Source organism: Triticum dicoccoides, chromosome 1B (assembly GCF_002162155.2).
Source record: "Triticum dicoccoides isolate Atlit2015 ecotype Zavitan chromosome 1B, WEW_v2.0, whole genome shotgun sequence".
NCBI lineage: Eukaryota > Viridiplantae > Streptophyta > Magnoliopsida > Poales > Poaceae > Triticum > Triticum dicoccoides.
In genome coordinates, this window is record NC_041381.1 from 684,955,001 (window position 1) to 684,968,720 (window position 13,720).

At 49.3% G+C, this 13,720-nt stretch overlaps 1 protein-coding gene and 1 pseudogene across 1 annotated transcript; one reads left to right on the forward strand and one right to left on the reverse strand.

Annotated features, from left to right (window-relative positions):
- Positions 1 to 669: 669 nt before the first annotated feature.
- On the forward strand, positions 670 to 4,563 carry LOC119350925 (zinc finger CCCH domain-containing protein 39-like). The gene is made up of 5 exons (XM_037618531.1): positions 670 to 805; positions 1,168 to 1,252; positions 2,414 to 2,777; positions 3,176 to 3,961; positions 4,081 to 4,563. Exons 1-5 carry the CDS (start codon positions 670 to 672, stop codon positions 4,435 to 4,437), a joined length of 1,728 nt encoding a protein of 575 aa, XP_037474428.1. The 3' UTR covers positions 4,438 to 4,563.
- A 2,908-nt stretch (positions 4,564 to 7,471) lies between these two features.
- Positions 7,472 to 8,907, reverse strand: LOC119349668 (annotated as a pseudogene).
- Positions 8,908 to 13,720: the final 4,813 nt, after the last annotated feature.

Here is a 13,720-nt window from a genome sequence, read left to right on the forward strand (position 1 = left end):
CAGCCAATGGATATGGCTAGAACAATTATGGTTTCACTGCTTGTCAAGGGCACCACAGGTGAATTTGCAACAATGAGGAAGTCATGGTCCGCTTGAAGTGCTTCAAGTCTGCAGTTTCATATTGGTTGCTCCCCTAGCTAATCCACCTTCCAAACTGCCTGAGTCAAATCAATAAAATCTTAGGTCCACTGTGAGTATGCAAGACAATCAGAAACAACTGGATATATTGTCTTAAAGAAACAAATGAAAATCACTCAGAAAAGATTCAAGGTTTGGTAATTTTTCCTGAATCCCAATCAATTCAGCAACCAAACATGTTAATCATCCAAGGGAGATTCAAGCTTTAAAAACTCATTGACAATTCACTCAAGAGGAACACATCGGCATGAGCACTTGCTGAGGTGCACGACGTGAGGAGGAGCTTAGCCAGATCCATTCTGCTGCCTCTCCTTTGGAACTCTATGAGTGAATCAAGGAGGCAGAGATCGCGATGGGGTGGTCTATGAGTGAACCAAGGAGCCAGAGATGGCGATGGGGTGGTAGCGGGATAGAGAGCGGAGGGATGCAAGGGTGGAGAATAGATGGAGACTGGGGCAGCCGCACTGACGGTTCTCGGAGAGGAACAGGAGAAGCCTCGCCGACAACATGCGAATAGGAGGGAGGGCGGCCATGGCGCCGGTAGGCCGAGAGGAGCGTGAAGACAACGGCGAAGCGGGAGGTACCGCCGGGAAGGAGATCCGCGACGGTGGCACGACGGCGGACGGGCACAGTGGCAGGCCAGAAACCCTAGCACCGGCGCTTGGAGGTGAATGAGGTAAAGAGGTACACGAGGGGTGTTGCGCGGCCGTGCGAGCGAGAGGCCGACGAAGACCGACTGAACACAAGTTAAACAACCAACTATAGTGGGCCTACTGACAGCGATACATCCACTTACAAATGGGCCAACCAACGCCCTCCAAAGCCCCAACGAACCAGAGCGCAGCATTTCATGGGAGCTTAATATCTGTACCGATTCAGTGTAGTTTCATGAACAGACACTAATGATGACTAGATAAGGGGTGTACGAAAGCTTATGCTTTCTCAAATGTTAGAGCAACTCCAATGGGACAAAAACGCGGACCCAAACCCAAAATGTGTCTGCTTCGTGTCTGTGTCGACGCATTTCAGGTCCAAATTTGGGTCCGAAATGCGTCGGCGCGGACACGAAGCGGACGCGCCGCGCGTCCCCTCGGTGTCCGTCGCGGTCCCACATGTCAGTCTGCCAACGACCACACACAGTCGTATTAAATGCGCCCACCTACCTCGGGCCCACCTGGCAGTATGTGGAAGGGCCGCGTGCCTATACTTTTTATTGGAAGCGTGTGGTGGGGCCCATCTCATCCACTTGCATCTTCCTCGTCCACATCTGGCCATACTTGCTCCCTTGCGGCGGCCAGAAAAACCTAGCCAATGAAACCCTAGCCAGCCAGCCACCAGCCATGCGCTTCTTCAATGGGAAGGGGAAGGGGAGGTTCAACTCCGGCGCGAACTCTTCCATGCGCTTCCTCTGCCGGCTAGACACGGCTGTACATACCAGTCCACCAGGCGTGGTTGCACTGGCAGTACCGCCAGCCCCTACAGTATCGGGATGTCAACCTACCGCACGTGTGGCATCTGGACCCGCACCGGATCCCTATTCCGGCAGCGCCGCGTCGCACGCTGAGGAGGTTCGCCGTCATCGTGAGGTCCTTACGCCCGAGCAGCACGCGATGCATGCCTACGCGCCAGACTCCCCCAACTGGGAGTGTTGGTTTGCGCTAGAGCGTCGTTACCCGAGCAGACAAAATGGGGCTCGACTATGTTCGTTGTTGGGCCAAATTAACCCATTGTGGTCGGACTTGTTGTCCGTCATCAATATCAAGAAAGGGGTTGGAGGTCTCTGCGCACCCATTATCAAGGAAATTATAGAAAACTCTTCACAATTGTGGGTTCGTTCCTTCATCTTCAAAGGCCGTGACACAAATTATGAGGCTCATAGCCTCGCTAAATATGCTTAAGGCCCACCGTCAGGACGCCGTATGTAGCTCCTCAATCCCCTGGCATAAACTGTATTCCCATGTATTTGGACCTTGTTGATGAATAAAGTGAAGTGCGTTTAAACTAAAAAAAGAAGACCAACTTTTTTTAGCATCAGTACAGACACAAGCGCTCATATACACGCGCATACACTCACCCCTATGAACGCACACACGCACACCCAACCCTCATGAGCATCTTCAAGAGACTGAGCCGGCATGTCATCTTGAGATTTACGAAGCCGCTGTCCACCTAACCATCTCAACCACAGGTTGGTTCGCAAAAGAAGACCAACTTGACAGGTTTAAGCTACGGAGAAACTTACATGTGGGGCCGGAGGGCGCCTCAATTTACACAGGCCGTGCCAAGCAAAAAATAAAAACGTGGACGTGCAGTGGCACGCCGCGGGTTGTGGATGGTGGAGCCGTGCTCACCAAGTCGCGGAGCACGGTCGCCTACAGCTGTCCAGCGCAGAGACGCACCGCGCGCGCACACTGGACACACCGGCCTACCCCTGGTTCAGGACACTGCCACGCGGGCCCCACCGGATCTTCTCGACCCTCACGCCGCGTGCCGCGCCGTGGCCACGGTTACATTCAGTGCCCAGTGACGTCGTCCTCCCTCTCCGCCCAAATCCGCACCGGCCCGTCCCACGTCGAGCGCCGCCGCATCCCTCCTCCGGCGGCACGCACGCGGGCGGCGCCCCGTCGGCCAACTCGCAGGTGCGGTCCGATCGATCGATCCTCCCGCGCCGCCGCTGCTTTGATCAAATACTCGATCGGTGATTGATTATTTCGGTTGCGTTCGCTCTCTCGCTAGATTATTTCGGTATCCGTCCTTCGTTTCTGGGTGTGCATTGATGCGGGTCGTGTCTGTGCTCCGAGATCGTTCGTGTCGTGTCTCTGTTGGTAGATTGATTTTTCCTTTTTGTTCGCCGCCATTGATCGGGCGCTTCGTTGCTGTCGACGAACTTCTGATCCTGCGCTTTGGTGTTCCGATTGTGATCGAGTTCCTCTGATTTCTGAAACGACGGGTGGTTTATGTGCTGCACTAGCGATTTATTGATGGGATTTTCGTCGAATATACTTGTGACATTCCGATCCATTTGGCTTCGCTGCAGGTGCAGGGACCCGCCGCCGCCGCCGCCATGCAGGAAGCTCCGCTCCACCCGGCCCACCCCGTGCCCTTCGGGCCCAGGCTGCCGGGCTTCCGCGATCGCCGCCTCTGCGCCCCCACCGGCGACGGGGTCTTCTCCTACGGCGGCTGCGCCCCCTTCGTCCCGAGCCCCAGGCCGTCCCCGCTCGGGCGCGGCAGCCCCACCTTCACCCCGAGCCCCAGGTCCTCGTCGCCCGGCACCCCCTGGTCCTCCTCCGCCTCCTCCTCCTCCGGCTCCCGCGTCGACGCGGCGGCCACGGAGCACGGCCTGCGCATGGCCCGCCTCGCGCTGCAGTACCAGGACTTCGCCAACCGCTACCAGCTCTGCCTCTCCCACCTCGCCGACGCCGCGCGCGAGGCCGCCGCCATCCGCCACGACAACTCCGGCCTCCGCCTCGCCAACGACGTCCTCGCCGGCCGCTTCGCCATGCTCGCCGGCAACCAGGCCTCCGCCATCGCGCTGCCCGACCAGCTCCGCCGCCTCCACCTTGGGCAGATGCCTGCTCCCCCGGTGGTGCCCATGCCCATGCCGCGCCTCGCCTCCCCGACCGAGAAGCCCCGCCCCCTCCACCTCGGGCAGATGCAGGCGCAGGTCGTGCCGGCTCCCCCGATGATGCCCATGACGCGGCCCGCCTCCCCGGCCGAGAAGCACGCGGCGATGCCCAAGAGCATCTCCATCCGCTCCAACGGCTACCTGAAGATGGCGAGGAACGGCAAGCATCGCGTGACGGCGCCGGTGAACGTCGGCTCGGTGAGATCATCGAAACCCAACCCCTCCATTCCTCCGACTCAATCCCGCGGCTCTGTGCCAATCCAGTCCATGCCGCTCACGTGTTCGAGCATTTGCTTGTGTCGATGCAATGCGAGCAGCAGCGCGTGTTCGTGGGCGTGGACAGCGCCAAGGCGGAGGAGCACCAGGGAGGCGGCGGGGAGAAGGGCGGTCAGGTCGCCACGGCTGCCGGCGGGCTGCAGTTCGAGGTGTACAGCCAGGGCATGTTCAAGACGGAGCTGTGCAACAAGTGGGAGGAGACCGGGGCGTGCCCGTACGGCGACCAGTGCCAGTTCGCGCACGGCATCGCCGAGCTCCGTCCCATCATCCGCCACCCGCGCTACAAGACCCAGGTCTGCCGCATGGTCTTCGGCGGCGCCCTCTGCCCCTACGGCCACCGCTGCCACTTCCGCCACTCGATCACCCCCGCCGACTACTCCCCCCTCCTCCACCCCTGATCGCCGACGGCCACTCACTCTGCTCGCTTCACTCCCTCACTCCTCACTCCTTCCTCCCCCTTCGTATAAACTATATATATGCCACATTGGAAAACAAACCAAAGACACCAAAATGGGAGACGTAAATAAGGCAAAATTTTGATTTAGATGCACAGAAGCAAACGGCACTTCAGTCAAGAGAGTTAGGACATGCAGGCAAAAATGTGAATATTTGAGCTGCTTTGTGGGTTACTTTACATTGGGATTGATCTGGGATTCTGGATCATCAGAGAGGTAAATTATGTGTTGGGGGGTTGTTCCTTACATGGTCATCAGATCTGTTAGTATTTGAGTACACCATTGGTGTTATTTTGATACTGTCTTGTGGAAGGAAGTTCAGGCTACTTGAGACTTCAGTTATATTGTTTTTCTTGACAATTGGAGAAATGAGTTACTCCTATATGATTTTTGAAGGATGTCGAGAATAGATGCCAATGATATGATTTGCCTATAGTTTCTGTGGGTCACATGGGTTGATCTGGGATTCTGGATCGTCGGATAGGTGAATTTATATGTTGGGGGGTCCTTTCTTACATGGTTTGTTATATAGCCATTGGTTACAGTTACACAAACTTGTTCCTTAGATGCGTTTTGAGAGGTAATTATCAGCGTAGCGATGTAACTAAACCTGAGTAGATCATTGGTGTGATTTTGGTACTGTCTTCTGGAAGGAAATTCAGGCTACTTCAGACTTCAGTCATATTGTTTCCCTGGACAGTTGGAGAAATGAGTTAGTATATGATTTTTTAGGAGCATGTCAAGCATAGATGCCAGTGATATGATTTGCCTATAGTTTCTGTTGCTCTGTTTTCTCCTCATCTTTAAGCCTGATGTTCCGAGTCCTAACTGCAGTCTCAAAACATACATAACATGTCGTACATAATGAACCGTGAATATGTGCTGATCAACGGTGGCTAGTCTGTCAGTAATTATCGTACATAAGCTTGATGTGCCAGTTTCCTAGTTGCTTTTTGAGTGTAGATTACTGCCGGAGTAGTGCTGTAACCAGACGCGTTACCGTCTGTGTATTTCACTGTCGTTATTTGGGTAATTCTTACCGGAGTACTGATCTTATAGGGACATGTCCATATTGTTTGTTTCTAGTCTCTATTGCCTTGTCTGTCTGGAACTTTAACATTGATGTAACTGAATTGTCGGTGTAGCCATGTAACTAAATCTGTTAGTGTTTGAGTACCCCATTGGTGTTATTTGGTCTCTGTCTTCTGGAAGGAAGTGCTGCAGTCAACTTCAGACCTCAGTTGTATTGATTTTCTGAACAATTGGAGAAATGAGTCGTATGATTTTCCGAGGAACAAGTCGCGCATAGATGCCAATGATATGGCAATTCTATAGTTTCCATTGCTCTTTTTTCTCGAAATCTTTAAGCTTGTTGTTCCAGTTCCCAACTGCAGTCTGCCGGACGGACAATGGCTCGACCGCTTGAGATCAGTCGTTTGTTTCCTGAACAGTCGTCATTAACGATGGATGCGCCAACTTTGTTCCCTGGTTGCGTTTTGAGTGTAGATTACTGCCGGACTAGTGGTGTAACTGGAAGTATTTCAGTGATATTATTTGGGTACTTGTGACTGGAAAGCATGCCCAGGGGACTTTCAGCTGTGCTGTTTCTGGACAGCTTGGGATTGGGAGTACATATTTTCAAGGAAGGTGCACACACCGTTTGTTTCTAATCTCTTATCTTTTGTAGGGTTTTCTAGTCTGTATTGATCTTCTGTTCTCAGAGGAACTTGAAACCATGATGTTCCAACCCCCAGCCGTAGCATGTCAGCCTAGCACTGAAACATTTATCTGCGTTCTAACGATGCCAGAAAATCAATGGCTTTCATTCACAGGAGTGACTAGTGCCATATTATAGTTCATTCGTTTCTAGTTTTCTGTTGCTCTTCTCTCAGCTCCCAGCTGCAGTCTGTCGGTCTAATTCCATACTGCAGTGGCTGGTTATTTAGCTGGGTTTCCAAGGAAGCTGCCGGATGGAAACTAACTTGCCATCCAGTGTAGTTTCATGAGCAGAACTGATGATGAATGTTGTGAGTGTTCATCGTAATTGCTTCGGCACCCTACGTACGTACTCCCTTCCGTCCCAAAATTCTTGTTCTTAGATTTGTCTAGATACGGATGTATCTAATACTAAAACATGACTTGATACATCCGTATTTGGACAAATGTAAGACAAGAATTCTGGGACGGAGGGAGTATCAACGATCAAGACTCTGCTCCCCTGACTGACCGACGGCAGCGCCTCTTGTTTTGCTTTCTCTGGTTGAGCAGCAAGTGGATCATCTTGGCATAGGGTCGCCTACTAGTATCACTGGCCAATGCTTAGCAATGTCTGTGGTCTGGACCGAAAATGCTAGACCTGCGTACTAATGTCAAATCAAAGACAGCTAAATCGCCCCATACGTAAGGTACGTAAAAACCTTTTCGTACATGTAGCATTGCTGGGTCTGGACAATAGCCCGTCTTAGGTTTGGACGGTGGTCTATTGCATCTTTTCGTGGACTGCATCCGACGTAGGCACGTAGCAATATATTGGAGTGCATTCTAAATTTGTTTTGTGTTTTAGGCATCCACACATTTTAGTCGAGTGTTATGCCTTTGCTACAAGTAAAAATTAAACACATCAGTGAAATAACAACAGTAGGAAAACATTGAGAAGAATCTAGTAAAGGTGGAAAGTAATTTTTTTTAAGTGCGTGGAATAACAAGTAAGCACTTCCTTGCTTATTCCAATAGTGATTTTTACCTTGCACACGTGTCACTAAAAAGACAAAGCATGAATTGCAGATCAAGCTTAGGCTGGTTGTAATGGGGAGTATCATATACTAGTATCATGCATATGATACTAGTGTATGATACTACCTCCCTAATGCATAGTATCATATATTAGTACCATGTTGTACTTTATTTATTGTCATGCATGACACAAAGTAGCATAACATTTAATATGATACGGTATCATGATATGATACTACACCCTCTCTTTCTTCATTTAATGCTATGACACCTCATCAAAATTGTCTAGTTGGCATGCATGATACTAGCTATGATACTACCATTACGACCAGCCTTATTCATTTCAGCGGCGGACTTGGGCCGGACTCGATGGTGTAGCTGCCCAGGCCGTTCCCCCGCTTCTACCTAGTTTTCTGCACCTACACAGCTACTCCGCAGTAGGCCTTGAGCTTGTCGTCATGGCGACCACTCTCCTCGGAGACGCAGAAGCGAACGAACTCGTCGTAGTCGTAGTCCCTGAACCGGCGAGGGTGGCCGCCGGCCTCGTCCACGAGCTCGTCGCGCACGCGTATCGTCGGCTCGCCGGGGACGGAGAAGAGGATGGCCGAGTACCTCGTCGCGTCCCCGCCCACGCTTATCCGGTGGAACGGCGCGTGCACCCGGTCGTTGGACCACGCCTGCATGCATGCGCAACCCAAGCTCGGAGGTTAGTCGATCTGTGCCAGTATGGTCGATGGAGTGGAGCGAGCACTTGCCGTGCGTACCCGGAGAGCGTTGCCGGCCATGACGACGAGCGACGCCGGCGACGGCCGGACGAGGACCCACCGCCCGTCCCTGGCCTGCATCTCCAGCCCGTCGACCTCGTGCTGGCACACCACGCTCAGCGAGTTGGTGTCCTGGTGCGACCCGTACCGCACCTCTCTCGCCCTCTCGTCGGCGGTCGGCGCCCCGTACTCTGACATCCGGAACAGGTGCCAGAAGGGCGCGCTCTGGGCCTGGCCCTCGTCGACGGCCACCCCGAGCCCCTCCATGACCATCCGCCGCACCGCCCCCTCCAGCTCCGCCGTCCGCGCCGCCGCGCCGTGAACAGCCTCGCTGCCGTCGGCGCGCCAGAGCAAGAGTCAGATCAACCAATCGATCCATCTGGCCGGCAGCCGGTAACCTCTTACCTAATCGACGGGGGAGAGGAAGTGGTAGGTACTTACCAGAAGGCGGCGTTGTCGGCGGCGGGGAACAAGAGGTCGGCGAAGGCCTGGACGGCGCCCAGCTCGGGCCCGCCGACAATGGCGAGGCTCTCATAGGCGTGGAGGCCCGGGAGGCCCCCGAGGTAGCCGTGGAAGGGCTTGCCGGGCCCGTAGTGGTTGCGGCGCTTGGCGTCCACAGGCAGCGCGAAGAGCGGCGGACGGCGCCGTCGAAGAGCGCGGCGCGCTGCGCCGGGGCGAGCGCCGGGTAGTGCGCGTCGAAGCAGCCGAAGGTGGCCAGCGCGTCCATCACCTCCGCGCGCACTGCGTCCCACCGCCCCGTCCCCGGCGCCGACGCGTCCACGCCGGAGAAGTCGATCTTCGGGAGCTCCACGGCACCCATCTCGGTCGATCTCAGCTGGTCGGCTCGGCTGAGAGTCCGACTGACTGCGATGGGGTTGGTGGCGATGGATGGATCGAGTTCAACGCACGTAGCCGCCACAGTTGACTCCTTGTGCATATGAAAACGGAAAGATTCCATCTCCCGGAAAAAGAATCTTTATCTTTATCTTTATCTATATTATTTATATTATATATATATATATATATATATATATATATATATATCTTTCCCTACTAATAAAGCACGGAGTGCTTTTGGTCGTACGTCGTGGCAATTTTACAGAAAGGCCCCTCCGTTTACAGGAAATCAACCCGCGCTCCCTGTTTAAGTGGCAACCAGAGAAAACGTTTCGGTTTTTCAAAAAGGACCCTCCATTTTGGTGTATTCAACCCGCAATCCTGGCTCTGAGAAAACATTGCAAAAAAGACTCGTGCATAACGAGCGACTGGGGGCGGCGGCTGCTCGATGCGGAACGACGCAGGCGTCTGGGGGCGGCGGCTGCTCGATGCGGATCGACGCCGGAGGCTGGAGCTTGCAGGGGCCGGATCCGTGTGCGGCAGAGGCTGGGGAGGCCGATTCGGAGGCGGGCAGCGAGGCAAGGGTCGCCGGTGATGATGAGGGAGGCCGATTCGGAGGCGGGCGGCGAGGCAGAGGTCGCCGGTGATGAGAGGGAGGCCGGAGCGTGGTTTCCCTGGCAGATCTATGGCATCCGCGGCTCCTGGGCAGAAAGAAGAATGGAGATGAGGGAGAGAAGAAGGAAGAAAGGAGGGGAGGTGCGGTGTCCTAGGCAGGAGCTCGCCGGAGCCGAGCCACGGAGGACGTGCGCTGCAGACGGAGGGATTCAAAGCCGGCCGGTCGGGCGACACCAACAAGGCCAGGGGTGGCGTACGAATGAGGACTTCATCACCATCAGGTAATCCATTCATCTCCTCTCTTTTCCTAATTCCCGACGATCTGGTCCTCAATCGCCATGTTCTTGAACTGTAGAAATCACTCATTCCCCATGTACTTGAGTTGCAGAAACCATTGGTTAACAAAGTGTTCTGATACATCGCTGTCAAATTGCATGGGCCTATCAAATTTTGTAATATATAGATGATGTTATGCTGTCAAATTCCATCCATGTACATATTCATGTGCAAAGTAAAGAAATTAAGATGTTGCAGGTTGCAAACAAGCAAAACCATTACCTGTCATCTGCAGAATTAACCTACATATAAATAAGATTTCTCTTCCAACCATCTTTCAAAGATAAAATCGTACAGCGAATGGGTCAGTTTTAACTAATACAAGTACACACAACATTCAGCTCGACAATTGGTCAAGAACCTTGGTGTCGGGCTGACGGCCATGCCGCCTGTGGTTATCTTGGTGTCGCTGACTGTCAGGACGCCTATTTCTGCTTCCTTCTGGATGAACACGGGAGATGGACATGTTAGTAGAATTTGATCTGAATTGATTGATCGGCTTGTTTTGATGGCTTTTTGCGACATGTTTGTTATGTTTTAGTATCTTTTTGAAACTAGAATTTGAAAAGAGCATGAGTTTTTATAGGATTTTATATATTCTTCGGTTGCTTACTGTAATCTTTTTGAAACTGAAATTTGAAAAGAGCATGAGTTTTGATAGGATTTTATATATTCTTCGGTTGCTTACTGTAACCTGTACCTTCTGGTCGGATATAGATAGAATCATACTGATTTCCTATAATTTCGCCGTCACAAAGATGTTCTATTTGTTTGGTTTGCTGTATTGTGATGACCGTCAGAAATTACCTATATATGCTATTCGTACTGTTAAATTTAGTTCTACCGACCCCGAGGAAGTAATGTGTTGTACGCCTGACACGTGATTGAGAGTTAACTTGCTTGAAGATATGGTTCAGCTAAAACCTCTTTTCCAAATATCAACGGGCTGCTGTTTTTGGAAATTTTGATCAACACTCCGGAAAAATGTATGATGTACCTTTTTTACTTTGAGTATCAGTATGCAAACTCCAGAATTGGAGTATTGGCACGAAAACTCCAGAAAGTTTATGTGGTCCTGATACACACATCATGAAGTTGGTAACTGTTGTGGTATTTATATTCAGATTTGACAGGAATAAAAACTGAACCTATTAAATAGTTATGTTAAGCTAGATGGTTTACTCATATTCCATCGCTAGATGAACTAGCCGCAAGAAGCACTGTTAAAATTCAGCTCCATTTGATTTACATTCAGATCATCTTGCTGCAACACCACTACTTTTCTTGATAGCAAACAACCAGTTTCAGTCATCATATATTGCTTTTCTGATTTGTTTATTCTATTATACCATAGATATCATAAGAGATAGTTAATCGCTTAATGAGAGTGTTTTGTTCAGTCAATTGAGTGCCTGTTGGTTTGATTAGTTTATGTATGTGACAGTTCCTTTTAATAATTATAAGTTGCAATTCCCAGACAAGGCATATGTTCTATTGTTTCTCAGGTTTGTGCATTCCAAGCCTGCCTTAGGACACCCCTTGTGATAGTATGCCTAAGATAAAGATAGGCCGTGTCGAATATACTGAAGGGTGGGTGCTTATTGAACCCACAATCTGTGAGTTGGATGCCAAAATTAGAGAAGGTATGCATGTTATTAAGCATGCTATCTATCGATCTGACCTTTTCAGATGTCGATTGATATTTCATACTACAGGATGAGTACTAATATGATCTGCACGCACAGCTGAAAATGATACACGTGACAGGAAGAGAAAGTGCGAAGCACTCTACCCAATTTTCCGCATTTCAAGAAGCCATTACATTTATGATCTTTTCTATAGAAGAAGGAATGATATATCAAAGAGTGTGGTTTTCTGTAGCTCAGGGTTATGCAGACTGTAATCTACCTGTAAAGTGGAAAAGGTCAGTTGCCTCAACTTTATATCATTTGAGCTAGGGACCAAGATGGATGAGGTTGATTTGGCTTGATCATGCCAAACAAATTTACTTCCTTTTTGGAAAATGAAAGCATGTTTTGGAAGTTCAGGGTTAAGTTTCCAAAACCGAGCTTTATAGCAAGGCAAAGAGGATCAAGAGAAGCGGAGTAGGATAATAAAGGTTCACATAGATGTAGTAATCTGTCACTATCAGCTAGCTCAAGTATGTATTGACTGTACGATAATACAGGTTCACATATATATGTAGCAATCTGTCACTATCACCTAGCTCTAATTGAAATTTTCTTGGAGCAGTTTCATTTGCAAATAGACCAGCTACACGGGCACACACACATACACACACACACACACACACACACACACACACACCTAATTGAGATATCATATTACTTACATGATGTGGGTTTATTCAGGTTATTATGATAAATTATTTGATTGATCAGTGTAAGCTGTCAAATCCAGTGGGTAGATGGCTAGGCTGCCTTTAGATCCAATGCACTCCAAGGCATTGGTAGTGTCTACCGAATTCAAGTGCTTGGAAGGAATGTTGATTGATGTTAGTAGCTACAGTTGTCTGAATGAGACGACGTACAGGAGCAATAAGAAGGATCTCATGATGTACTTATGGGCTACCGAGCAGAACCACATATAGCCGTGTCTCCTTTGTTGCATCAAGGTCAGGAATCTCCAGATTCATTGCTTCTTGGTCTTTATTTTGTTGGTGAATAAATTGTAGTGCAGTAAATAACACAGAATGGATCAGAGTGACTTGCGATTTTTTTTTAATTGTCTAGGTGAATAACAGAATTTTTTCTTATCACATAGCATTCTGTTTTGCTATTTCAAATGTGCTTGCCAATGTGCTCTTTATCGAACAATCTTTTGGCCTTCCAAGTTTCAAACCACTGTTTGTCACAATTTTTTAGGTTTTGTAATTTTTTCGCCCGTTGCAACGCACGGGCATTTGTACTAGTACTAATAAAGCACCTATTGCTTCTGGTGGTACGTCATTTAATTTACCCCATAAGTTGACAAAATTTACCCATCGATGCCACCAGTAAGTTAAAAAACTATTTGGTTCCACCAAATTCGCCGCCGCGCTCCGTTATTTAAGATGACGATGCTCAATATAAATGAGATGCATGGAGACAGCGCTGTGGCTACAGCCTCTCTATTCTACCTTGCACACCAGGGTTCGATCCCCAACTGCCGCATATTTCCTCGACCTTTTTTGTCAGGCACCTCCCTACCCACCCAGTGCGCGTTAAATGGGCCGGCCCGCAGGGCGTGACGCCTCTTTTTTTTCTTTTTTTTTGCATTTCGTCTTCTGCTTTTTTATTTCTCATTTCTTTTTTTTCCTTCTTTAAATTAATTTGAGATTTCCAAATTTCAAAAGATTGCGAATTTTTAAAAACATGTTTGAGAAATCATAAAATGTTTTTGATTTAAAAAATGTGTGGGAAATCATAAAAAATTTGCAGTTTCAAAAATATAATTGATTTTTCAAAAGTGTTCGCAAATTATTAAAAAAAGCACAATTTGGAAAAAATGTCGGAAATAAAACCATGTACATGATTTTTGAAAAAATAATCGTGTATTCAAAACAAATTCGTGAATCTGACAAAAATGTCCATGAGATTTTAGAAAATATTGAAAAAACTCAAAAAAAATTGCAAGTTTGTGGTCGATGAGATTTGTTTTTAAAGTGTGTCGTGCAGTGGCAAGCTCATTGCCTTGGGATTTACCAAGTCGACTACATTGCGATCACGTGGACATCACATCCATCATTAGCGTGGGTGGGAAGAAAGATAAGTAGCAACATGGTGAGTAACTGTGTCAAAATAGAGGACGCTCATATGTTAAGGTTTTTTTTGAACACTCATATGTCAAAGTATTGAGTCATACTTATTTGGCTAGAGTGTAATTTTTTATCCCCAGGTTCTGCAGATTTCCCCCCTCTTTTTGTGACGCACCTACCCCCC